Here is a 25,466-nt window from a genome sequence, read left to right on the forward strand (position 1 = left end):
ATTCTATAAACAGACACAGCTAGTACTCATATTCTATAAACAGACACAGCTAGTACTCATATTCTATAAACAGACACAGCTAGTACTCATATTCTATTGACAGACACAGCTAGTACTCATATTCTATAAACAGACACAGCTAGTACTCATATTCTATAAACAGACACAGCTAGTACTCATATTCTATAGACAGACACAGCTAGTACTCATATTCTATAGACAGACACAGCTAGTACTCATATTCTATTGACAGACACAGTTAGTACTCATATTCTATTGACAGACACAGCTAGTACTCATATTCTATAAACAGACACAGCTAGTACTCATATTCTATTAACAGACATCTTACAGAAATACATGTATCTGTTCACATCAAACAGAAATACATGTATCTGTTGGGATCTAATAGAAATATATGTATCTGTTCACATCTAACAGAAATACATGAATCTGTTCACATGTTTAATGAAAACATAATTAATGTTAAATTTTTGGCCATTTTCTGACTAATTATGTTTATTGCAGTTATTTGCAAGTGGTTTATGTCAGCGTGGAAAGACTGAAGATGTTGGTATTTATGGATTTCTACCTGATGATATAATGAAAGAAATCAAAAGAGGGTCCAGGCTTGTGAGTATACAGTAGTCAAATCTCAGTTCTTGACTCTAAGACCATTTAAATGAGTAATCTTGAGTTTAAAACTGAAATTCAGAGATTTCAAAATATTTTTCAATTTCCAGGATTGACTTTGACTTAATTATTGAAAATTGCTTACATCCTTCAATTGTATGTGTTTGATTAAAAAGGTTTTAGTTCGTTGTCAAATTCTGTTTTCATGTGAATTTATTTATCTTTTCCATTCAGCTGACTTCAAAGTATGCTCTAATTTATCCATAATTACTAATAATGACACCTTTTATGACCCCAGCACTTATGGCTAGGGCCCCGTGCAGGTCCGGGTGTTAAAAGAATAGGCCTGAAGCAGCGCTAAGCTTGTCGTAAAAGCCGACTGAATAGTGCTCAGAACCCTAGCCGGGGGCTAGGGCGTTTTGCCCACAGAGCAACTGGGATGTGTGCCCCAGGTGGTGGAATGGGGTACCCCTGGCGTGTTACATGCTGGGGTTGTCAGGCTATAATATGGAAAACCTGACCGCAAACCATAGTGGTGCACTGTGTTGGGAAAGATGCCACGTTCCTCGCACGTTAAAGAACCCTACTGTGGTATTCTTCCGGAGTAGGAACCATAGGGCTCCGCCACAGGAGGCTAAATTACCCGACCCTACGCACCTCTCCCTATTTCCAGTGGCAATCAAAATTTGTCGACCCCATTGTCCTTGTGTCTCATCCCTTTTTCATTTCATCATCATTTCATGGTCATTTTATCATCAATTTCATGTTCATCGTCTGAATATAGCTGAAATATTGCTGCTCGGAACCCAACAAACAAACAAACAAACTTATGGCTAGGGTTGCCATCTGTAGTCATAGCTAGGGTTCCCATCTGTAGTCATGGCTAGGGTTCCCATCTGTAGTCATGGCTAGGGTTCCCATTAGTAGTCGTAGCTAGGGTTCCCCATCTGTAGACATGGCTAGGGTTTCCATCTGTAGTCATGGCTAGGGTTCCCATCTGTAGTCATAGCTTGGGTTCCCATCTGTAGTCATGACTATGGTTCCCATTAGTAGTCATGGCTAGGGTTCCAGTCGGTAGTCATGGTTAGGGTTCCCATCTGTAGTCATAGCTTGGGTTCCCATCTGTAGTTATGACTATGGTGCCATCAGTAGTCATGGCTAGGGTTCCAGTCGGTAGTCATGGCTAGGGTTCCCATCTGTAGTCATAGCTTGGGTTCCCATCTGTAGTCATGACTATGGTTCCCATTAGTAGTCATGGCAAAATTAAACAAATTATTAATTTATGCTTTAATTTATTTTATAGCGATGTTACTGTTGTAAAAAGAAAGGCAGTACAATTGGATGTGTTGTTGGATCATGTAGTAAGAAATTCCATCTTGGATGTGGACGACAGAATGGTACCCTCCATCAGTTCTTTGGATCATTCAGGTAATAATTATCTTGGTGTTTTTATAGAATTTGTATTCTGCTCAGGTCAGTAATAGTCCTACTATTCCACTCAGGTCAGTAATAATCCTACTATTCCACTCAGGTCAGTAATAGTCCTACTATTCCAATCAGGTCAGTAATAATCCTACGATTCCCCTCAGGTCAGTAATAGTCCTACTATTCCAATCAGGTCAGTAATAGTCCTACTATTCCACTCAGGTCAGTAATAGTCCTACTATTCCACTCAGGTCAGTAGTAGTCCTATTATTCCACTCAGGTCAGTAATAGTCCTACTATTCCACTCAGATCAGCAATAGTCCTACTATTCCACTCAGATCAGTAATAATCCTACTATTCCACTCATGTCAGCAATGTTCTTTGTATCCCACTCAGGTCAGTAATAGTTCTATTTTTCCACTCAGGTCAGTAGTAGTCCTACTATTCCACTCAGGTCAGTAATAGTCCTACTATTGCACTTAGGTCAGTAATAATCCTATGATTCCACTCAGGTCAAAAGTGGGCCTACTATTCCACTCAGGTCAGTAATAGTCCTACTATTCCACTCAGGTCAGCAATGTTCTTTGTATTCCACTCAGGTCAGTAATAGTCCTACGATTCCACTCAGGTCAGTAGTAATCCTACTATTCCACTCAAGTCAGTAATAGTCCTACGATTCCACTCAGGTCAGTAATAGTCCTACGATTCCACTCAGGTCAGTAGTAGTCCTACGATTCCACTCAGGTCAGTAGTAGTCCTACTGTTCCACTCAGATCAGTAATAGTCCTACTATTCCACTCAGGTCAGTAATAGTCCTACTGTTCCACTCAGGTCAGTAATAGTCCTACTATTCCACTCAGGTTAGTTATGTTCTTTGTATTCCACTCAGGTCAGTAGTAGTCCTACTATTTCACTCAAGTCAGTAATAGTCCTATAGACCTACTATTCCACTCAAGTCAGTAATAGTCCTACGATTCCACTCAGGTCAGTAGTAGTCCTACGATTCCACTCACGTCAGTAGTAGTCCTACTATTCCACTCAGGTCAGTAATAGTCCTACTGTTCCACTCAGATCAGTAATAGTCCTACTATTCCACTCAGGTCAGTAATAGTCCTACTGTTCCACTCAGGTCAATAATAGTCCTACTATTCCACGCAGGTTAGTTATGTTCTTTGTATTCCACTCAGGTCAGTAATAGTCCTACTATTCCACTCAGGTCAGTAATAGTCCTACTGTTCCACTCAGGTCAGTAATAGTCCTACTATTCCACTCAGGTCAGTAATAGTCCTACTATTCCACTTAGGTCAGTAATAGTCCTACTGTTTATCTCAGGTCAGTAATAATAAGTTTTCTTCCGTCTGTATGTCTGTTCTATAAAGGTTCATTTAACTGGAGAACATTTCATTGTATATGTTTGTTTCTGTTACATGTACATTGTTATGTTCTTGTGCACAAATTATATACAGTTTTATTTCATATTTGTTATGTATATATAAAGTATTTTTTTAAGCAAATATTGAGTAAATTTTTGTTTATTTACAGTTTTTTTTGGACTATAAGTCAATTGTTTTTCATCACTTCAGGCATTTGTTTTATAGACCTTTGAAATTTAAAACCCATTGTTTTCCCAACCTGAGCTTACATAGTAAAATTATTTGTTTATATTCATTTGTCATTTGGGGGTACTGGCGATCAATTGACGAAGATAGTTGATCCATGCTGCTGTCAGTTTTTCAAATGAATATAACAATGTTTTATATAATCTATGCGAATCAGGATATACAACTTCAAAACCGTCAGAATATATAAACAAACAAAAAAATTCTTAACCAGAAAAACATCATCAAATTGAGCATTCCGGAGTTATCAGCCCTTTAATATGCAAATTTATGCCGACTTACAGTATGTTGTAACACATTTGCACAATCAATTAAAGTTGTGACCTAAATGGGTAGTTGTAAGCAGATTAAAACGTTAACAAATAATGTTTTTAATTTGAAATACCTAATCATGCGTCTATTATTAATTACCAGTTGTAATTATGACGGCTTCATCAGACTAATTTCACACTTCAGTGCTCATGCTTGACATGTTTATAATTTTGTGCACCTGATCTAAGGGCTCCAGAGTAATTGACACTAGATTAAACAAGCATTCTGAGAGTATTTCGAAACAATCCATAGTCCCCTACCAGCTGTTTATATCACTGACCCAAATACTACCTTGGATCATCAAGTATAAATGACAAACTGAGGAAATGACCTTGATTTTGAAACTTTGGAAAAAATCAGCAATGCTAAACGAAATGTATACTTGATCTGTAACTCATCAAGGTAGACTCACATACTGAAAATCAGCTCGATATCTGCAAGTGTTTAGAAAAATAGTGTGGGAAAACTTAAATTTCAGTAAATTTTTCAAAGTTCTAGGGCCATAACTGGGACAAAATCAGCAAAGCAGAATGAAATATAAACTTGATTTGACATGTATCAAGATAGACTCACATTCCAAAAATCACCTAAATATCTGCAAGTGTTTAAAAAATAAGTGCAGAAAACTTCAATTTTAGAGAGTAACTACTGTACTTTACCCCTGGCAGTAAAGTGGTGAGAGAGAATGTATTTATTTTACTCCTGGCAGGAAAGAGGTAAGAGAGAATGTATATACTTTAACTGTGGCAGGGAAGTGGTGAGAGAGAATGTATGTACTTTACCCCTGACAATGAAGAGATGAGAAGGGATGTGTGTATTGTGTACTTTACCCCTAACAATGAAGTGATTTTTTTTGTCTGGTTAAACTTGGAAAAATTCTTCATTTGAATAATTTGAATTTGGTGTGTAGCTTAAGGGTGCACTATACAGTTACATTAAGGCACACTGTTTCACACACCAAGTTACCCTTGTCAAATTTTGTAAAACTTAAAATTAAAAGTTGAAATTTGGTGGATATACTGTTTAAATGTAGATAAGCATTTATACATAGGCAGATGTAATATATCTTATGGTAAACAGGTGTGATTTAAATGAAAAATGGTATCTGGAACATTTCAGTCTCTCCTCAGCATCAGATGGTTGATTTTCAAAATACCTTATTTTGCACGAACTTTTGGGAGTAAAATTGTGAGAGATTGAATCGAAAAGGGTCTTATTATTTTTACCTTTTTTCCACCTACTCCTTGCATGCTTTCATCCTGTGGTAGTGTCTAAGTGCCTGATTTTTCATAAAACAGTATTTGGCTGTTAGTTTTGGGAAGGCACCCCGGATTTGTACTAAAACTCAGTAATATTTTTTTCAGTATGATACCATGGCTACAGGATTTTATAAGAATAATCACTAAATTACTTATAAATGACTTGAACCTCCACACACCAAGGATTTAAAAAATATGCACTTTTTTATGACAAAACACTAGAAATTTCTGTGTGGATTGCCTCAAAACAGCTTTATTTCAACAAAATGAGACCAAATTTTCAGAAATGACCTAACTGTATTGTACTACCTTAGATGGGTTGTACAGGTAGCATGTGTGTAACTTACCAGTATGTCTTGGTTACAGATAAAATCCTGTTTCCTAGACGTCTTTCTTTGAATTTTAAGGTTGACCATTTCATTTTTTTTCTGCTAAAAAATAAGGTTTGAGGATTCATATAAAACAAAATTTAAAAACTGATCTCAAACTAATACCTTCTTTAAACCAACTTATTAACTACCACTCTGTATAACATCCAAAGTGAAGTGACATATTTACCTTGTTTTATTTTGCCTGATTTTTTCTTGCTCACAATTTGCAAAACATTGCTTGCAGTTTGGTTTACAGTTAATAACATGAGTTAATAGGGATGTCCTACATATGTAGATTCTCTGTCATGGCTTGAGTTGATAAGGTGTCCTACATAAGCAGATTCTCTGTCATTGCTTGAGTTGATAGGGACGTCCTACATATGTAGATTCTCTGTCATGGCTGGAGTTGATAGGGACCTCCTACATATGTAGATTCTCTGACAAAACCTGAATGGCTCATTAGTCATTAGTCACATATGCAGTTTTAAGACAGGCACAAATCATGTGTTATACCAAGTATTGTATTGTTCCTGTTGGGTGAGACATCAGTGATATAAAAACTTAACGGTACATTATCAATAAAGTTAAATCTAATTTGAGTACAATAGCTCTTTACCTCATAGGCAAAGCCTAAAATCATATTACTGTACTATTTATTTTCAGATCATTTTGTCAAGAACATCGTCCAAGACAGATGGTACCAATATCTGATAGACTGGCCTTCTATGGCACTGCTAATGCTTTATGTGCTATTTGCATGAATTTAGTAGAAGCCAGAGCATCAAATGATACACTAAGAGCGCCATGTTGTCGTAACTCGTGGTTCCATAGAAACTGTATTCAGGTAAGCATTAAAAATAACACTAAACACCCTATCTCATCATAATTCATTTCCATAGTCATTGTATTTAGGTTAGTACATGTATTAAGTACTTCTCGGTCGAAGAATCAGGCAAAATGTATATAAAGTGTGGCACATGAAGTAAAAAACATAGAGATTTTATTGCATTATCCAAGTATTTTATACCTCATAACCTCAAGAAATTACTGTCAAAGTGTAAAGTTTGCCTTTTTAAAATATTGATAGTTCAAATTTAATTTAAATGCACTATTGAAAATTTTTCCTGATATAAGGAGTAAAAAAATATGGATGTCACCAATGCTTCAGGATAATTATCAGTTGTTGTCTAGATGTATTTGATTATACATGTATTTGAGGCAAAAAATGCCAAATTGAGATAAATGATGTGCCACTCATTGCCTGATTCTTACACAGAATGGTACTTAAAACTAACACTTTAAGCCCTATGTCGTCATAATTCATGGTTCCATAGACATTGTATTTAGGTTAGTATTAACACTAACGCTGAGTGCAAGGGTTCAAATTATTAATGGTCTAAGTCATGGACCCTCTCTTATCTACAAGCTTTAAATTTTCAACCCTTCAATCCCTTTATTGACTATAATGAAAATAATTGTGATTTTTTTCAAGTGGACTGACCATTATTTGGAAAGTTCAGAACCTTTCCCTCTTTAAAGTGAATTTGAATCCTTGGTCCTTGTTGCCATTAATCATGGTTCCTTACAAACTTTATTCTGGTGAGCATTAACAGCTAGATGAAAGTTCTTTGTTGAAGTAACTCCCAATTCAATAGAAATCAGCAAAGCAGTAACCATTACACTTAGAGCATGATGCAGTTGTAACTCATTGCATTTTGCTGAGCAGTAACCATTACACTTAGAGCTCCATTTTGTAACAAATCATGGTTACTTAGATACTGTAGTTATACTCTACGTGGAGGGTATATTTTTTTAACGTCTCAGTTTGCCCTGCTTTTGTCATCACTACTTATCTCAATAATATTGAACAGAATTTCATGAAACTTGGTATTTAGTAAGGACTCAATATGTTAACAATTTTTCAAAACTATTCTCCTTTGAAACTACTTGACCAGTTTGAACCAAACTTGGTATGAATGTTCCTTGGGGTATCATGCGTAGAATTGATCTGGAGATTTTTTATGCCTCGAAAAAAATGGCCGCCATTACTAAAAATAGAACATAGAGGCCAGACAGTAGTTTTTCACATAAATCTCCAAAACCGTTAGATTTAGCCAAATTCTGACAAGGGAGTAAAATTATTCAGCATGATGAGATCTATCTGTGGTCAAATTTTGGTGACAAATTTGTTGACCCATGTTGGAGTTGTTGCCCTTTTTGGACGTTTTTTTCTGTTCATGATGTTATTACTTTAAAAAATCTTCTCCTCAGAAACTGCTCTACAGAATTCAATCAAAATAGTATTTTTGTTTTAAAGGGCATCCTTAACAAAATGACCGTTTGGATTTTTGATCTGTTATAAAGCATTGCTGCCATTACTAAAAATAGAACATATGGGTCAGACAGTAGTTTTTTGCATATATCTACAAAATGGTTAGGTTTAACCAAAATCCGACACGTGGTAAAATTATTCAGCATGAAGAGATCTATCTGTAGTCAAATTTTGGTGAAATTTGTTGACCCATGTTGGAGTTATTGCCCTTTTTGGACGTTTTTTTTTTTCTGTTCATGATTTTATTACTTTAAAAAATCTTCTCCTCAGAAATTGCTCTACAGAATTCAATGAAAGTTGAATTTTTGTTTATAGGTTATCCTTAACGAAATGGCAGATTTTTGATCGCTGAAAAAACATGGCTGCCTTTTCTAAAAATAGAACAATGGGGTCAGACTGCAGATTTTTGCATACATCTCCAAATATGTTAGGTTTAGCCTATAGCTTTCAATTGCTGAAATGATCCTTATTATGAGGCTTACAAATGTGTCCAATGAATCAAATGGAGTCAAAATTGTCTGACAACTCCTTGTTAGAGTTATTGCCCTTAAAAGGCAAAAATTTAACTAGGCAAGCAATTCAGGCTCCTGGGAGCCTCTTCTTGTTGTAGGAGTTATGCTCCTTTGAACTAAGTTTTCCGAAGTACATGTCAGAAGCATCTTGTTCAAACTACTGAATAGAAATTCACTAAACATGCTTTGTAGTAAGGAAACAATATGTAATAGTGCTGTGGTCAATTCACAAAAAATCTGAAGTGTAAAATTAGTCCTAAGTTATGGTATCACAATACCTTGATATATAATGATATCATAACTTATTACTTCTTAATTTTTTTTTTGTGAAAAGGACTTCAGGCTATCAGTTCAGAGATGTATACTTATCAGGGGCGGATCCAGGATTTTAGATTTCAGTCAATATTTTTTACCGAGCAGAGCGAGGTAAAACATTTTTTTAGGCTAAATTTGTGAAATATTCTTCTAGAGTGTGCAATGTAGATATTTTTTGTGGTAAAATTAGCGAGAAATTAAAGTTTGAACCTAACAACGCCTAAATCTACCCCTGACAACCCATGCTTTGCAAATTTTAGTGGGGGGGGGGTGCACCTCTGCCTGAATCTGCCCCTGCTTATACTGGTAGCCTGTTATCAGCTCAGAGATGTATACCTGTACTGGTAGCCTGTTATCAGCTCAGAGCTGTATAGCTTATACAGGTAACCTGTTATCAGCTCAGAGATGTAAAGTTTATACAGGTAGCCTGTTATCAGCTCAGAGCTGTATACCTATACAGGTAACCTGTTATCAGCTCAGAGCTGTATAGTTTATACAGATAGCTGTGATAGCCAATATTTTCATACATGGTATGTTTCTGATCTTCTTTTTTTTTGTAGAAGCATGCATCAACTGCTGGGCTGTACTTTTTCAAATGTCCACTTTGTAATAACAAAGAACAGTTCCAGAATGAAATGTTGGAGTTTGGTATTTACATACCTGACCAGTAAGTTACAAAGGAATGTACATTTTAGGTGCATTTTAAATTAATTTCACAACAAAGATGAAAATGTTGAAATGACTTGATAATCTTTACAAAAAAAATGATGTTGATTATACAATTGACAGATTTATTTTATATGTACATTCTCTGAGTTTTTATTTTGACTTCTTTTAATCATTTTACACAATTATGTACTTGAATACAAAGATCTTGGTTTACAGGAGGACTGAGCCTAAAGTAGTCAGTGTGGCCTGACAATTACATGAATAATTGAACTTGTCATGCCAAATCTGAAAAAAATAGTGTTTTTGTTATTTATTTAACTAACCAGGACTAAGGTCCAGGTTATCTGTGTCAATTATCGTCAGACATGTGTTGTGTGTTATCAACTTTTCTTTAAAAATCTCCTCTGAAATCTTTCAGTGGATTGTAACAAAATTCGGTCACAAGCAATCTTTTGGTAAATACTTGAAAAATTAATTTGATTATATCAATCAGGCAACAAATATGGCATCCCTGTCTATTTATATAACACTGTAAGAAACTGTCTATTTCTGAGTCATATCTCAAAATCTATAAGGAAGAACTCTACAAAAGTCTCAATTGGGTCAATGGTGTAGGATGACACCTTGATAGGCAAAAAATGACTTTTTATCTAAGCTAATATCTAAAAGGTGGACCCAAACTGTCATTGAGGATATGATCCTTATGATAAGGCTTTCAAGAAACCTATAATGGGGAAAGTTGTAGGGTGACTTCATATTAGAGTTATTGGCCTTGAAAAACATAAAAAAATGATGAGGTTTATTTTTTTGCAGTTTCAGTACCTCAAAAGATTTGTGTGTACATGGAGTCATTTATAGACACTTGGTTAATTAAGAAATGTAACTTGTATAAAGAACTTTGGTTTGATTTACGTAGAATAAACCTCAAAGTTCATGACTTTGTTTATTGATCAGGTGATGGGAAAATCTTGTATCCAAGATAAAATAAAAAAGGCGGTATCTTTTCTAACAGTAAAAATTGTCATATTAAATTATTGTTTGATAACATTAAAATTAGTCCGTGTATCTTGAGAAAATTTTACAAAAAAGTTCAAAACATAAAAAGGTTTTTGACCAACCCTTTGTGAGTTCATAATGAGGCCAGAAACAAGCATTTAATGAAATTGAAGTATACAACTTTAGTATAGATCAGTGGATCTTAAGTATACAACTCTAGTATAGATCAGTGGATCAGTAGATCAATAGATCAGTGGATCGGTGGATCGGTGGATCAGTAGATCAGTGGATCAGTGGACCACAAAAAAGAAGCTAGTATTGATTCAAGGGACCATTTAAGGGGCCAAAAAGAGATCAGAAGCATTTTCCTGATGTTTGTACTATAAGTAGGTTCCAGGGGTCGCTCTGGGCTTCGCCAATGTCGCAATTTGTGATTTTTTATTTTATCTGGCGACAAAAATAGCCAGTTGGCGATTTTCTTGGCACCTAGGTTTTGTATATTGAAATTGACAGGAAGTCTATCAGCAACGGATATTCTCCCTAAATTTGTGTTGACACCTGGTCAGAGTTAATTGACTATGACCAATTTACGACTGAAGGCAATTAAAGGTAATTAGACCAGGCGACTGGACTGACAATATCGTCATAGGAGGTGTCAATCAAATGTAAATCTATTATTGAGCCAATCAAAACTTTCAATATCTGGTCAAAGGTAAACACAATTAAGGCCATGTGCACGTGGCTACACACATGTTTCACAGCCTTATTTAACCATGTAATACATTAAGAAACAGACTTACTTAATAACAGAATAAATTAAATCCAATTAACAATGATTATCCCATCAGGAAGTGTCTAAATACTTCAAAAAGCAAGAATTGATAAAAGAAAATGAATGACATTTGTTTACACTTTTGCCATGTGACTTTTTTGGCAGGAAAATTGGTAAACAAATAGAATGGGGATTCCCAAAATCTAATTAAGGAAATTCTATTCAGATATCAAGATAATTAAACAGGGACACTATTAATGGTCCATGGTACAAACTGTAGTTTGATTGAAATTTTATCACTTGAAAAAAAGAATCAAGTTTGTTAAAAATAATTAAAAAAAAAAAAAGTGAAAAAAAAAAGTAAATTATATTGTATTAGATAAATTAGACCATTAGGGGAACATGCATGTTTTAAAATCAGGGACTGTATGAGAATAGTAATATAGTCTTTGATAGAAGTAAAATGCCTGTTTATGGAGTAGTACTTAATATTTTATGTATATGAACCTGCTTTATACATGCATCAAGAGTGAATCTTGGGTACATGTATGTCATGAATGGAGAGGTTATTTTGATGAATTGAAAAAGATAATTCGTCAGTGAACTTAATACTGTCTTTTTTTTAAAAACTTTTTGCAACAAAAAATGGCAGCTGGTGATTTTTCTGGCGACAGAATTTTGGAAGCCAGAGCAGACCTTGGGTTCAATACCACTAAAGGAACGTTTTGATTGATCGTTAGCTTACCTGTACCGAAACCACTCAGTGTATTATTACTATGGTCACCATCTCCTTAGGGTATCTATTTTAAGACTAGAGCCTCTAGTTATATTTTATCAAGTATACATATATTTACAATAATCCTAAATGCCATTATCTGACTGGGATAAAGTAATTATACCCAACACAATGAGTTAATGTTTTTGACCTATCTGTAAGTTGCCTGTGCTTCCGTTATTGTGTCAAAACATGACCTAGATAGCTCCTCCATTTTTCAACTGATTGCCTTCAAACTTTGGTGAATGGTTAGTAGCTACAAAAGCTTGGATGGGATTGACATACACGGAAAACTGTCATGGTGGACCACATTTTTGTTTTGAATAAGGACTGGACTTTTCTAAAATGGGATTGACATACACAGAAATCGATCAAGGTGGACCACATTTTTGTTTTGAAAAAGGACTGGACTTTTCTAAAGAGTGCAAAACTGGGCATGAAGGGTGTTGTGAGCGTGCTTTAATGTGCAAAGGTACTTGATTGTTATGATGATATTTTTCAGGGATGCTGCATGGGAGACCGAGCCAAATGCTTACAATGAACTATTAGAAAGATACTTGCATTGTGATGCTTTAATATGTCGATGTCCAAATGGAAGAAAGTATAATCGTGATGGAGGGTAGGTTTATCTAGGAAAAAAGGAATACAGTCTTTTGGATTGGAGTCTTTATCAAATGTAATATAATTCATTGACAGACATCCAATAACTCACCTGAAATGGAGGGTTGACAAACATCCGCTTACCATCCTATAATGGTGGGGGACAGACATCCACTAACTCACCTGAAATGGAGGGTTGACAAACATCCGCTTACCAACCTATGATGGTGGGGGACAGACATCCACTAACTCACCTGGAATGGAGAGTTAACAAACATCCACTAACCCACCTGAGATGGTGGGTTGACTAACATTCACTAACTGACCTGAAATATAGGGTTGACAAACATCCACTTACACTCCTGAGATACGGAAGGGTGATAGACATCCACTAACTCACCTAAAATGTAGGGTTGACAAACATCCACTTACCCACCTGAGATATGATAGGGAGACAGACATCCACTAACTCACCTGAAATGTAGGGTTTACAAACATCCATTAACCCACCTGAGATGGTGGGTCGACTGACATCCACTAACCCACCAAAAATGGAGGGTTGATAAAAATCCACTTAACAACCTATGATGATGGGGTGACAGACATACACTAACTCACCTGAAATGGAGGGTTGACAAACATCCACTAACCCACCTGAGATGGTAGGTTGACTAACATTCACTAACTGACCTGAAATATAGGGTTGACATACATCCACTTACACTCCTGAGATACGGAAGGGTGATAGACATCCACTAACTCACCTAAAATGTAGGGTTGACAAACATCCACTTACCCACCTGAGATATGGTAGGGTAACAGACATCCACTAACCCACCTGGAATGGAGGGGGGACAGACATCCACTAGATGTAGAAAATAGGGTCAGAATTGAATTAAAAGTAGAAAGAAAAAATTGAAATCATGAAGAAAGACAATGAGTTCTACATGACAGAAATGAAATATATTGGTATCCTTCAGAAATTAGACATATTGGTCTTAGTAATGTAATATTCCTAATGTTCTAACAAGTAATCACATGTGTTATTGTGTATTATTCTCTTATGTGTGAATATATTTACAGGAAGTGGGAAATTTTGACATGTGACTGGTGTGGCTCTGCTGGAACTCATGAAGCATGTCATAGTCTGATCAAAGTTGGCAGGAATTTGGTTTGCCTAGAGTGTAAAGAAATTGATGATAAATGTAAGAAATGGCTTTAGTGATTACATTGTTGATCAAATATAGATAGATAGGATGTTATGATATATTTATAACATACATGACATAAGTAGGTTTGATTACTTCATCATTCTTTCTAACTTTAATACACACATCAAGGCCATACAGAAAACAATGCCTAGGTTCTTAGGCCACTTTAAAAAAAAATTGATGTGGGAGGAAGGCTTTTTTTTCTTTTTTTTCTCAAGAAATTTCATCGAATTGAACAATTCTGTAAACATACAGGATATTGAAAAGTTAAATAAAATGCTCCATGGCATTAAAACTTTACTGGAATATGAAATGTGGCAGGAATTAAGAACCATCTCTCTGCCATGAGCCTCATTTGCATCCTACTTTTTTCCTTTATGCCAAGCGTGCAGACGATTCCATTAACTAATTAAAAGTTGATTTTGAACTGGATATGAAAATTTATAAGATATCTGGTTTTTACCGTAATAAAAATCGCAGGTGCAGGGTTTTTAGGGATGGGGAGATTCTAGCATATTTTTTTCCCCAACCAGCCTTTAGAGGCTTATGAACCACTATTAATTATAAATATCTTGAATATAACAATAATATAAATAGATAAATAATATTACTTAAATATGAGGTTTGTAAAATCTGATAGTTTCATAAATATAGATTTAAGTTTCTAATTGATACCAAAATGAAAATAGAAAATTTTGGTAATTTTACAATATGAAAATATTCTGATACAATTATAAATACACTCATTAATGCATTGATGGGAAGATAGTTGTTGTCATACCTTATATTTCACTATGAATAATTTGAAATAGAATGGTGTGATGTCTTCATTAAACAATGAAAACAGGTCTCTGTTCATTACAGTTGAGGGTACCTACTTAGTGTAATCTGTAACTCAAAAGGTATTGAACCTTGCATAGTGGGGGTGGGGGGATGGTAGGGTGTTTGTAAAGGAGATGTTGCAAATAACTCAATAACAGTTGGGGGCAGGGAGTAAAATTGTTCAGCATGATGGGATGGACCTATTCCAAAATTTTCAGAAAGATCCGTAGACAGATGAATGAGTAATGGGTCCTAAAATAGATTATTTTCTTGAATTTTATATTTCCAACTTTGAAAATCTTCTCTTTTGAGAATACTAGGAGGATGACTGTAACCAAACATGGCATGAATGTTTGTTAGGATATCATTAACAATCTGTGTGAGGAGATTTTTTATCTGTTGAAAAAAAATGGAGTCCAGCTTTAGAAAGCTAAAAAGAATATTATTGACCAGGTGAGCAATTCAGGCTCTCTAGAACCTCTAGTTGTTTTCAGTCAGCATTATTAGGGCTAATCATAAGTAATGGAAGTTTTGTTTTTTTTTTAGCTCGAAAATCAAATAATCTGGGAAAGCGGAAAAAAACACCAGTAAAGAAAAAGAGCAAAGTAATTTTAGAAAGGAAAGAAGATGTTGATCTAGAACAGAAAGGTAAAAGTGAATATCCTGGCCCTAGCTCTGCACTTGTGAAGACAAGTATTACACAAGCAAATTCACCAAGTCAACTTTGCTGTCCATCAAGATTGTCACCAGGAATGGTGCTTAGATTATCTTATCAGGAGACTGATGATGAAGTAGATGTAGTAGAGGATGACGAAGTTAGTGTGAAAAGAAGACATTTTAGAAATATTCCTGCTGCATTAGGAAGTTGTGAAAAACTTAGTAAACAAAGGGGAAGGTCACGGCAAAGACAAAGGTCGAGGTCATCATCAAGTGAATACATACCATTATCATCAGTTCGGCAAAGATTAAGGTCAGCGTCTCGTGGCGCAAGAAATTCCTCACCTGAGTCATTTATCAACTCAAGCCAAAGAACTGCTCGTAGTAAACATAAAAGATCAAGATCGTCATCATCTGAATCTCCTATACGTAAAAGATTGAGATCAGCTTCTCGTGGCAGACAAAGGGAGCGATCACCAATAGTAAGGAGATCAACATCCCCTGTTAAGCATGGAGAACATTCCCAAAAACGCAGATCAACAGCTAGGTCTCCGAAAAATTTTTCACTTGAAACCAGTAGATCATTGTCACCAGATTCACAGCAGGTTTTGTCTCATAAAAGATCCGCATCTAAAAGTAGAAATTGTGTTACATCCCCAGCTACAAATAGTTCAAATAAATCACCATTGATGAAAAAATCTCTAGCATATGATGAAGTAGATGGATGTATGTCTTCAAACAGAGAGAAGAGAAGAAAGTCAAAATCTGAATCCCACCCTTTTTCTTCACATGGCTACAAAGTGAAAAAGAAGAGAAGGTCTTCTAAGAAAATGCTGATCAGTATGGAGGCAGAATTATCAGATCTTCCTCCTGAAGCTCAGCATGATATCCATATAATGACAGACTGTAACCCATTCAAGGCAGAGAAAAGGACCATAGAGGAAACAAATTCTCAGGATAATGGCCAGTCAGAGTTGACAATAAACTCTCAAGAAAATCTTAAAGTGAGAAAAAAATCTCTTAGTCCAATCAAAGGTTGTAACAAGTCACCGAAATCTGAGAAGACAAAAAGGCCGTATAAAAAGAAAAATAAAGTAGACTCTAAACAAATGCTAATAAACAAATGGCTAACATCTGGTAAATCTGATAATAAAGAGAACTACCAGACCAAATTTCTAACTATCAAATGGCAAGGCATGAAGTACATTAAAATGTTAGTATCACCACAGAACAATTGTTCAGACTCTGGCCAGACAATGTGTACAGATCAACTGAGCAGTCCAAAGGCTTTACAAACTGAGTATAAGTCCAGTCCGGTCCATTTACGCCAGTGTCAAGCCACTAGGTCCAGTCCAAGTCCTCGAGTGGCCAAATTGCGTCAAAGTCCAGTGACCAGGTCTAGGAGTCCACAGCAAAGTCCTCTTACTACTATACATACTCCAATCACTGCAGAAGAAATCTTAGAAAAATTGTCAGAGAAAAAGATCAGTGTTGTTAAACCATATCCCCTTAGAAACTCTCCAAAAAATGAAAATGGAAAAGCCAGATGCTCTCTCTCATCCAAGTTTATTGATGGTTCTCTTATGGAGAATGGATTTCCTGCAGTGACAATTCTAGAAAAGCAGGTAACGTATTCAGCAAAGGAGAAGTTAGGAGGGCATGGACCAGAAGATTCTGACACATTAGATTACATGGATGATGATTTTCTAACATCTGATGACTCGGAAGGCAAAGATGCATCTGATGTTGAGCATGCTTATGTCATTAAGTCTTACAAAAACATTTCAGGGTTAAACCAGGTGCAGGTTGTAATGCCAAGCGGTTTATGATGTTGGATTTCCTTGTAATGCCTAATTGTAATATAATATTGGATTTCTAGAACAATGTTTTGTGAAGTATTGTATTGATCAAATGAAATTATTTAGATATTAGTTGTTCTATCAACCTTCTCTTATGTTTTACCCATAGTTACCTTAACACTGAAGTGTCACTAGGAAATTTTAAAGGACATAAACTGAAATCCTGACAATCACTTGACCCTGGGCATAGTTTCACGAAGCTTTGTAGTAAAGATTATGTACACATAAATCATTAACAAACAAATGGGACTTACTTGTGCTTAAGTCTTACGTAAGCTTTGTGAAAAGATGCTGTGACCTCTAATTAACTGATAGGTTATGTGAAACAATGCAGTGACCTCTGATTAATTGATAGGTTGTGTGAAACAATGCAGTGACCTCTAATTTACTGATAGGTTATGTGAAATAACGCAGTGACCTCTGATTAATTGATAGGTTGTGTGAAACAATGCAGTGACCTCTAATTAACGGATAGGTTATGTGAAATGTTGCAGTGACCCATAATTAGGTGATTTTTGTATATATTTGTTTCTTCCTGGTATTGTCTTGTTGATCTGAACATTTTCATTCATCCTGTAATTGTAGTAATGCTTTGGGTTTCTGTCTATTAAAATTCAAGATTAGAAAAAAAAATAAAACTGAATGAAAAACTGTTATAATTGTTTAGGATAAAGTTAAATATGGCAGTTTTGTAAGGCCTTTATTTTTTTTAGCCATTCAAATCAATTAAAACGAAAATTTGCAGTCAGATTTTCAGGTTTTTTTTTCTCCCTTATTTGGAAAGATAAATTGCATTAGTTAATTCTTCAATTTAGTGTTGATTACAATTTGATATGTATCCCTTATATGACCTTCATACCTACTGATTCTGTGTGTATGTAAACCAGTGAAGGTCATGATAGCTAGAATGTTTGTTTTACATGTTGGTCAGTACGTGATGCACTCATGTAAGTTCATTTGACCTTTTTTTTTGTGTCCTTAAGGTTGAATTAATATTGTTTTCTTACATTTTGGTACACTTACTTCATACACTTAAGTATTTAGGTGATAATAAATGTCATAATCCAGAGTGATCTTTGCTACACTTTAACCTCAGGATTAAAAACTTGACCTGTTGTGTACTCGTTTTAATGCATGTACATGGAAAAAGAAGAGATACAAATTGGAAAAATGTTACTTTTTCCATAACTATTTCTCTTAATGAGGAGTTGATGTGAATAGAAAATTTTTATAACCCACAATAGTTTTTTTTCTTAAATTCAGACGTGTATATACATAGCGATCATACCCATGTTATGACATAGATATGATGGTGATTCAGATCCAGACGTGTATATACATAGTGAAAATACCCATATTCTGACATAGATATGATGGTGATTCGGGTCCAGACATGTATTGGTCTTGTGAAACTTCATAACAATAACCTCTTCAGAGGCTCTTAAAATGGTTGTGGCTGCTCAAAACCACCCTGAGATTTGCTTTTTGGTCACTGAATATATCACTATTATTTTGTTTTATGTATCACCAATACGAGAAAAACAGGTGAACAATTCAGGCTCAACATAGCTTGGTAAAATTTGAAAGAGATGTTTGCGGCTAAATGTATTTAAGATAAAATAGTAAAAAGCCAAAAAATGATTTAAATGGTAAGAACTCCATAATTATTTTGGTATTTTGATCCTTATGTATTGTGTTGGGTATACTCTACATGTATCGTGTCAGGTATTCTCTAGATTTATGTATGTTTTATCTCTAAAATTACTTGATAATGAGATTTATAAAGGATTAGTTTTAATCATAAATTCATGTAAAAATGCTGTTTTTTATATGTCTGTATAAACTTAAATGCTTCTATACACATTTGAAGATGTACATCAATATAGGGGCATTTGATCCATGATCAAGTTATCTCCCTTAGAACAAGATTCAATCACCAAATCTATTCATTTACAAATACAATCACCAGTACTTGTCCTTTTTACAAGTTCAAAACTGATTGAACTGAAAGTTTTTTTTTTTAGGATATTTATTTTAAACTCTTGCTTGCCAAATTAGTCAGGAGATAACTATTTTATTTACAAGAACAAATCACACAACACAAAGGAACTAAAAAGTACTTGCAGAAAACAAGAGCCAAGATGGAAGACCATAAATATTTACATTTAGTCCTGCATGGGATCGTTAAGATTTGAAACTGTTGCACTGTGAACATGTGATAATCCATTCCTGGAAGCAAACTAGACAACTGACATACTAATGAACGAACAAAAAAGTGCACAGATAGTAACTCAATTTAAATTAGGCATTTTCATGATATTATGCAACATGCAAAAAATCCTCCCCATATAAAAGTTTCTATAACTAAGAAATAAAAGGTATCAGGAAGTCATTGAAATAAACTGCTGTTTGAGGCAATTCAGGAAAGACATGTTAAGGCCATATGAGCTATTGCCATCAATCCATGTGTGTGGATTTTTGATGTGGCAAAGAAAAAAAAAAAAATGTCTGCTGTTACTTATAATAGTGTCAAACTGCAGAATTTTTCAAATCGAAAAGGTTACTCCAGCAATTCTAGAAGTTGTCTGGCTAACTATTTTCTGACTTGGTGCCATCCTGTTAAGGCGGAACCTTTCATGTTATAGTCCACATGCTGTTCTTAGACAATATGTGTCTTTTTCCTATTAATAGTACAAGTGTGGACACAAAGTTCTAAATGATAATTTTATATAATGCATTTTTTTTTCAAATTGTGTTAATGCTACAATTTTCACAAGAATCACCTTCAGTGCTAACAGAAGCTTTTTAACAAAAAAATCCATAGTAAAGAGTTATCATATCAATATTTTATTCAATAAAAATATCATGACATTAATAATAGGTTGTAAATATCACAGATGTGTTTAGTATAGCAAAAACAATTCATATCAATAAAAACTAGGCCAACCCATGAGGGAAGGAGGAATTTCTTTTTCAAAAGTTTATTTGTCCCCCACCAAAAAAAACAAGGAATTTTTTTACATTGTTCATAACCAGAAAAACATCGAGGGAAGTGCTTTTATGATTCTATTGATACAGCAATAAAAATGGGTAAATAGGCAGTCTTAAAAGAAATGAAAGAGGGTCTGAGAAACAATATTAAATCTGAATGGCCCAGAAAAAGGGATAACTTATTGGTTGATCACGACAATAGATCGTCTGAATATAGCTGAAATATTGCTGCTCGGACATTAAACCCCAACAAACAAACAAAACAAATGACAATAGAAAAGTTTGTAGGACAATATTTTATCTCATAATGGGAATAACAATTCAGCAAGTTATTGCCTTTGTCTATGTAGGTCAGACTTTTTAATTTTAATCTTCACCATATGGGATGGCAAATCCTGTATCTAAAAAGCTCTTAAATTTAAAAAATCCCAAATTGGACACCATAATAATTTTGAATTACAGTAATTGAAAATGTGGACAGTCTTTCTTAGATGAATACCTGTTGTATATAAACGGCCTGATGTGAATCTTTGTCCCCGTTCCCTCCTAACTTTGTTCACACAAAACAAATCCAAGTTGAATAATAAAGTGTCAACATAAAAAGTTCAGAAGAAAAAAGCAAGGTTCACAACCAAATATATCTGATGTCTTGTGTAAAATTTATACCAATACAGTATAAATTCTGTAGTTCTAGCATGCAACATATAAAAATCCAGTTGTCCTTTTCACAAAAAATCGTAAGAGTAAAAAAAGTCGTAAGTTGTGACGTCACAATACTTAACTCTACTATGACATCATAACTTACGACTAATTTTAGACATGATTTATTGTGGAAAGGACTGCAGCAGTTTTTCTTAGATAACTTGAAACAGTATTAAGTCATTCACAGAAATAGTAACTAAAATATATTAACAATTTATGGGAATGAAACGAAGTTTTAATAAAAACAAATGGAAAAAGTATTCATGTTTATAGGTATTTAACTTGTTAAAAAAAACTATTAACGAAATGTGATACTTTTCTTAAGAGTTTTTCTTTTATGCTGTGCTGCATTGAAGAAAGATTCAAGTATTTTTAACTTGGTCTTATATAAAAACCTATTATTTTATTTCCAAACAGGCTTTATTAACAAAACTTGTGGTTAACTCAGTAACCCTATCTATAGAAATGGTTAAATCGCTCATTAGACATGAGTTAACTCATTATGCTTGTAACTTATCAAACTGGGTATGCTGGTAACTTATCATTACTGAGTTTTACAAATTATCCTTAGACTCATGGTTTACTCAGTACGCAGGTAACTTATTAAAACGTTTGTTTGTTTGTTTGTTGGGGTTTAACGTCCGAGCAGCAATATTTCAGCTATATTCAGACGATGAACATTAAATGGATGATAAAATGAACATGAAATGATGAAATAAAAAAGGGATGCGACACAAGGGCTACAGGGTCAACAAATTTAGATTACCACCAAAAAAAGGGAGGGATGGATAAGGTCAGGCAATTTAGCCTCCTGTGGCAGAGCCTATGGTTCCTACTCCTATCGAATACCACAGCAGGGTTCTTTAACGTACAAGAAACGTGGCATCTTTCCCAACACAGTGCAACACTATGGTTTGCGGTCAGGTTTTCCGTATTATAGCCTGACAACCCCAGCATGTAACACGCCAGGGGTACCCCACTCCACCACTTGGGGCACACATCCCAGTTACTCTGTGGGCAGAGCGCCTAGCTCCTGGCTAGGTTTCTGAGCACTATTTAGTCGCTTTTTACAACAAGCTTAGCGCTGCTGCAGTCCTATTCTTTTGACACCCGGACCTGCACGGGGCACTTATTAAAACACATAGCTTACTCAGTATGCTGTAACTTATCTGAAGACACACTGTTTACTCAGTATTCTGTTATTCTGAAATAAAACCCTGAAAATGCTAATTATGTGACCGGTTACAAAAGAGAAACATGAAATTTGCAATTACCTCCATTTTGGAGTAAGAAAGCTAGCTTTCAAATTACCCAAAATATTTACTTCATAATTTAGTTTGAAACAACAAGATCTTTTTAATAATTGCACACAATACAGTACTGTGAAGGTACCAATTTTTGTGGTTTAGGGAACAAATATCAGTTCATGGATTCTTGAATTAGTGGATTTGAACCTCTATCAAACGAATGGGAAATTTCCTTTTCTTTGGGAACCAAATTTCCTGGTTAACCAAACCCACGAAAATTGGTACCCCATGAACAAAAATACTTTAACAGTAATTATGTCCATTAAACAACTATTGATCGTGACAAATCTAAGATAATATCATAATCATCATGACACAAAAGACCTTCATTTAAGTATATAACTCTCAGTCAAAATACTAGCTATACAAACAAAAACATGCAAGTTGTTTTTATACTGCTAAAGAAGTAAATATGTGAGTGGTACCAGTGTTCATGTTCTCCATGGTTTCATCACCAATTTTATTTCATAAGGAATATAAAATTTCTATTGAAAACTGAAGTGCAATTAAAGAATTTTGACAATAAAAAAGTAAATAACATATACCATGAAAATGAACATTGATGAATATCAATAATTTCCCAGTATTTCATCATAGGGCAGTTTCCTGCCAATGATGTATATAGTTCCCTGCGGACCATATTTAGAAAGAACACTGAATACCTGGGGCATGTTTGGACACTATCATCACATCATGATTTGACACAGCAAAGGTTTCTGACACAGAATGAATACAGTGAAATCCGTTAACAACTTAAAAGGGGAATAACTCTTAAAGCAGTTGAAGAAAGCAATTCAATTTGTATGCTGATCGAATTTGTCATTGCGGAAAGCTTTAAAAACTAATGTCCATCTCTCATGTTTTATTTTAACAACAGCATTCTTTCCAAATTTATCAAATACCAAAATCCTAATACATGTTTAACATATTCTAGACAAATAAAGGGTTATAACCAAAAAACTTCTTAATTATTACTAGAGAGAATAACTATTTCAACCAACTGTAAAGTAGAAGAGTTAACTAGTTTTCTAAGAAAATTAAGGCTAAAGGGAGCCTCATAAGTGAACAATATTTGAATTAATTAAGCTACAATTTATTAACTCGTGTGCTTTTTAACAAACTTCCCTATTCTGGGCCATTTTAATGATAATTCAGGTCAGTTATTAACAGAAAGCTCTTTAGGTCCCACAAAAAGGCAAAGAAATAAACATTTCATATCAAAACTTGTTAAAAATACTTGGTTTTGGCCTCTAATTCCAAAAATAGCTTGTGGTTAGAAAACTTTTCACTATAACTACAAAATGATGTCGACAGAACCTCGTGAGATTTTGAAGTGACATGTGGACAGACAACCTCACGACATAGACGTGACATGTCGACAGACAACCTCATGCCATCGAAGTGAAAGGTTGACGGACAACCTCATGATATTGAAGTGATATATTGACAGACAACCTCATGACATTGATGAGATATGTCAACAGACAACCTCATGACATTGATGAGATATGTTGACAGACAACCTCATGACATTGAAGTGATATGTTGACAGACAACCTTATACCATTATGATACATTGCTGTCCTGTCATAAATGAGAAATTTTAACATCAAAATAAATATTTGTTCCAATCACAGATGTTTAAAAAAATTAAGGTGTAAAATAAGATTAACAATTCTGACACAATACTTAAAATAGAATGACAGCCTCACTAACCATGGAAACATTTTCTCACTTTCATTATCAATAAATATAACTATTTACAACATTTATACATACATAAATTTCTCACATGATTTGTACTTTCATCACAAAAGCTTAAAACATGTCAATAGTTAAAATCAATAACGACATTTGGCAGATACAAATAATGTCAAAAATAAAAAGATAGAACACATCTCTCTTCATCTTCTCGAGGGAAAGGAATTTTTACTTCTCCATACTATCTTTTGTTGTTCTTAGCCTGGTTTATCCTGTAAACAGATTTCACAATACTATATATATCTTTAATAATGAAAAAGTCTCGGCATTGAAACTAAGACTACATTTAAAAATGACACTGATAAGTTGATTATGTTACATCATTATCAGCCTGTAAAAATATAGTCACGTTTGACTACTTCAATATTCTCTGTTTTAAGAATAAAAAAAAAACTCATAACTTAAGTCCAAATTTTCACACATAATGATAATAAGAATTGATACCAGGTAACATTTAATCTACTCTTGAGAACTCGAGCAACTACTTCCATTTTATGCATAATACTCTAGTTTATTATATACCAGTATGTTAATATCCTAATCAAAAATCAACCACACATGCAATAGTAATATGATTTTATCATCAATAATCAATCTCACAAAAGATAGAATTTTCATATCAGAATCAATTATCGACTTCACATGAGATAGCATTATTGTGTCCTTATCAATCATAAACCTCACATAAGATAGAAATATTATATCATCCACTATCAATCTCACATAAGATAGAGATATGATGTCCTCATCAATTATCAACCTCACATAAGATAGCGATATGATGTCCTCATCAATTATCAACCTCGCATAAGATAGAGATATGATGTCCTCATCAATTATCAACCTTACATAAGATAGAGGTATGATGTCCTCATCAATTATCAACCTTACATAAGATAGAAATATTATATCATCCATTATGAACCTCACATAAGATAGCAATTATGATATCCTCATCAATCATCAACCTCGCATAAGAATGTGCTTTTTACTTTTTGTACATTTGCAATAGTGCAATATTTACCCTTGGGTTTAGCATTCTAAGTCCCCAAAAATCTGAATTCTTTAAAGGAAACCAAAATAACATAACAAGGGGCGGTGAACAAATTTGGCATCCCATCCAATTTTAAAAGTTTATTCTGTGAACTCGTCATGTATATAATAAGCATGTTGCATTAAGGATATATATATATATATTGTATATACAGATGATAGCTAATGACCTGTGAAATTTAAAAGTTTCTTATTCAAGTAATTTAGTGCAAGCAAGAATGTCCCATAATTCTAATGCATGTATAAAACACTAAAATTGTTCTTAATAGTATAATATCACTATAAAGGGAACCAACACATACTAGAAAGCAGCCAGAGAAAAACAAAGCCAAGGGTGCACGCTATCTTTTTTATGATTTAGCCAATAAATGCACATTTGGTATCATTTCAAGGCTTATCATACTTGTTAAACATTGAATACTACAGTTTTAAACTAAGATGTAGACCAGGGGAGATTAATGTTTTAGACCATAGAACTTTATGGCTCTTGATATGTCTAATTTTCAAAACCAA

General features: G+C 34.4%; 2 protein-coding genes across 11 annotated transcripts in view; one reads left to right on the top strand and one right to left on the bottom strand.

Annotated features, from left to right (window-relative positions):
* Positions 1 to 18,961, top strand: part of LOC148623240 (uncharacterized) — a 33,557-nt gene extending 14,596 nt beyond the window's left edge. For all 4 annotated transcript variants that reach the window (XM_088564930.1, XM_088564931.1, XM_088564932.1 and 1 more), the window contains 7 exons: positions 529 to 633; positions 1,937 to 2,061; positions 6,283 to 6,463; positions 9,339 to 9,445; positions 12,493 to 12,609; positions 13,674 to 13,795; positions 15,170 to 18,961. In XM_088564930.1, the coding sequence (XP_088421056.1) occupies positions 529 to 633; positions 1,937 to 2,061; positions 6,283 to 6,463; positions 9,339 to 9,445; positions 12,493 to 12,609; positions 13,674 to 13,795; positions 15,170 to 17,109 (2,697 nt within the window). In that variant the 3' untranslated portion in view covers positions 17,110 to 18,961. The remainder of the gene's footprint in view (positions 1 to 528; positions 634 to 1,936; positions 2,062 to 6,282; positions 6,464 to 9,338; positions 9,446 to 12,492; positions 12,610 to 13,673; positions 13,796 to 15,169) is intronic.
* A 1,002-nt stretch (positions 18,962 to 19,963) lies between these two features.
* Positions 19,964 to 25,466, bottom strand: part of LOC148623241 (leucine-rich repeat-containing protein 9-like) — an 81,045-nt gene continuing 75,542 nt past the window's right edge. For all 7 annotated transcript variants that reach the window (XM_088564924.1, XM_088564927.1, XM_088564926.1 and 4 more), the window contains one exon: positions 19,964 to 24,112. In XM_088564924.1, the coding sequence (XP_088421050.1) occupies positions 24,082 to 24,112 (31 nt within the window). In that variant the 3' untranslated portion in view covers positions 19,964 to 24,081. The remainder of the gene's footprint in view (positions 24,113 to 25,466) is intronic.

Source organism: Perna viridis, chromosome 2, assembly GCF_037379345.1.
Source record: "Perna viridis isolate PV_CMFRI_1.1 ecotype Kerala chromosome 2, ASM3737934v1, whole genome shotgun sequence".
NCBI lineage: Eukaryota > Metazoa > Mollusca > Bivalvia > Mytilida > Mytilidae > Perna > Perna viridis.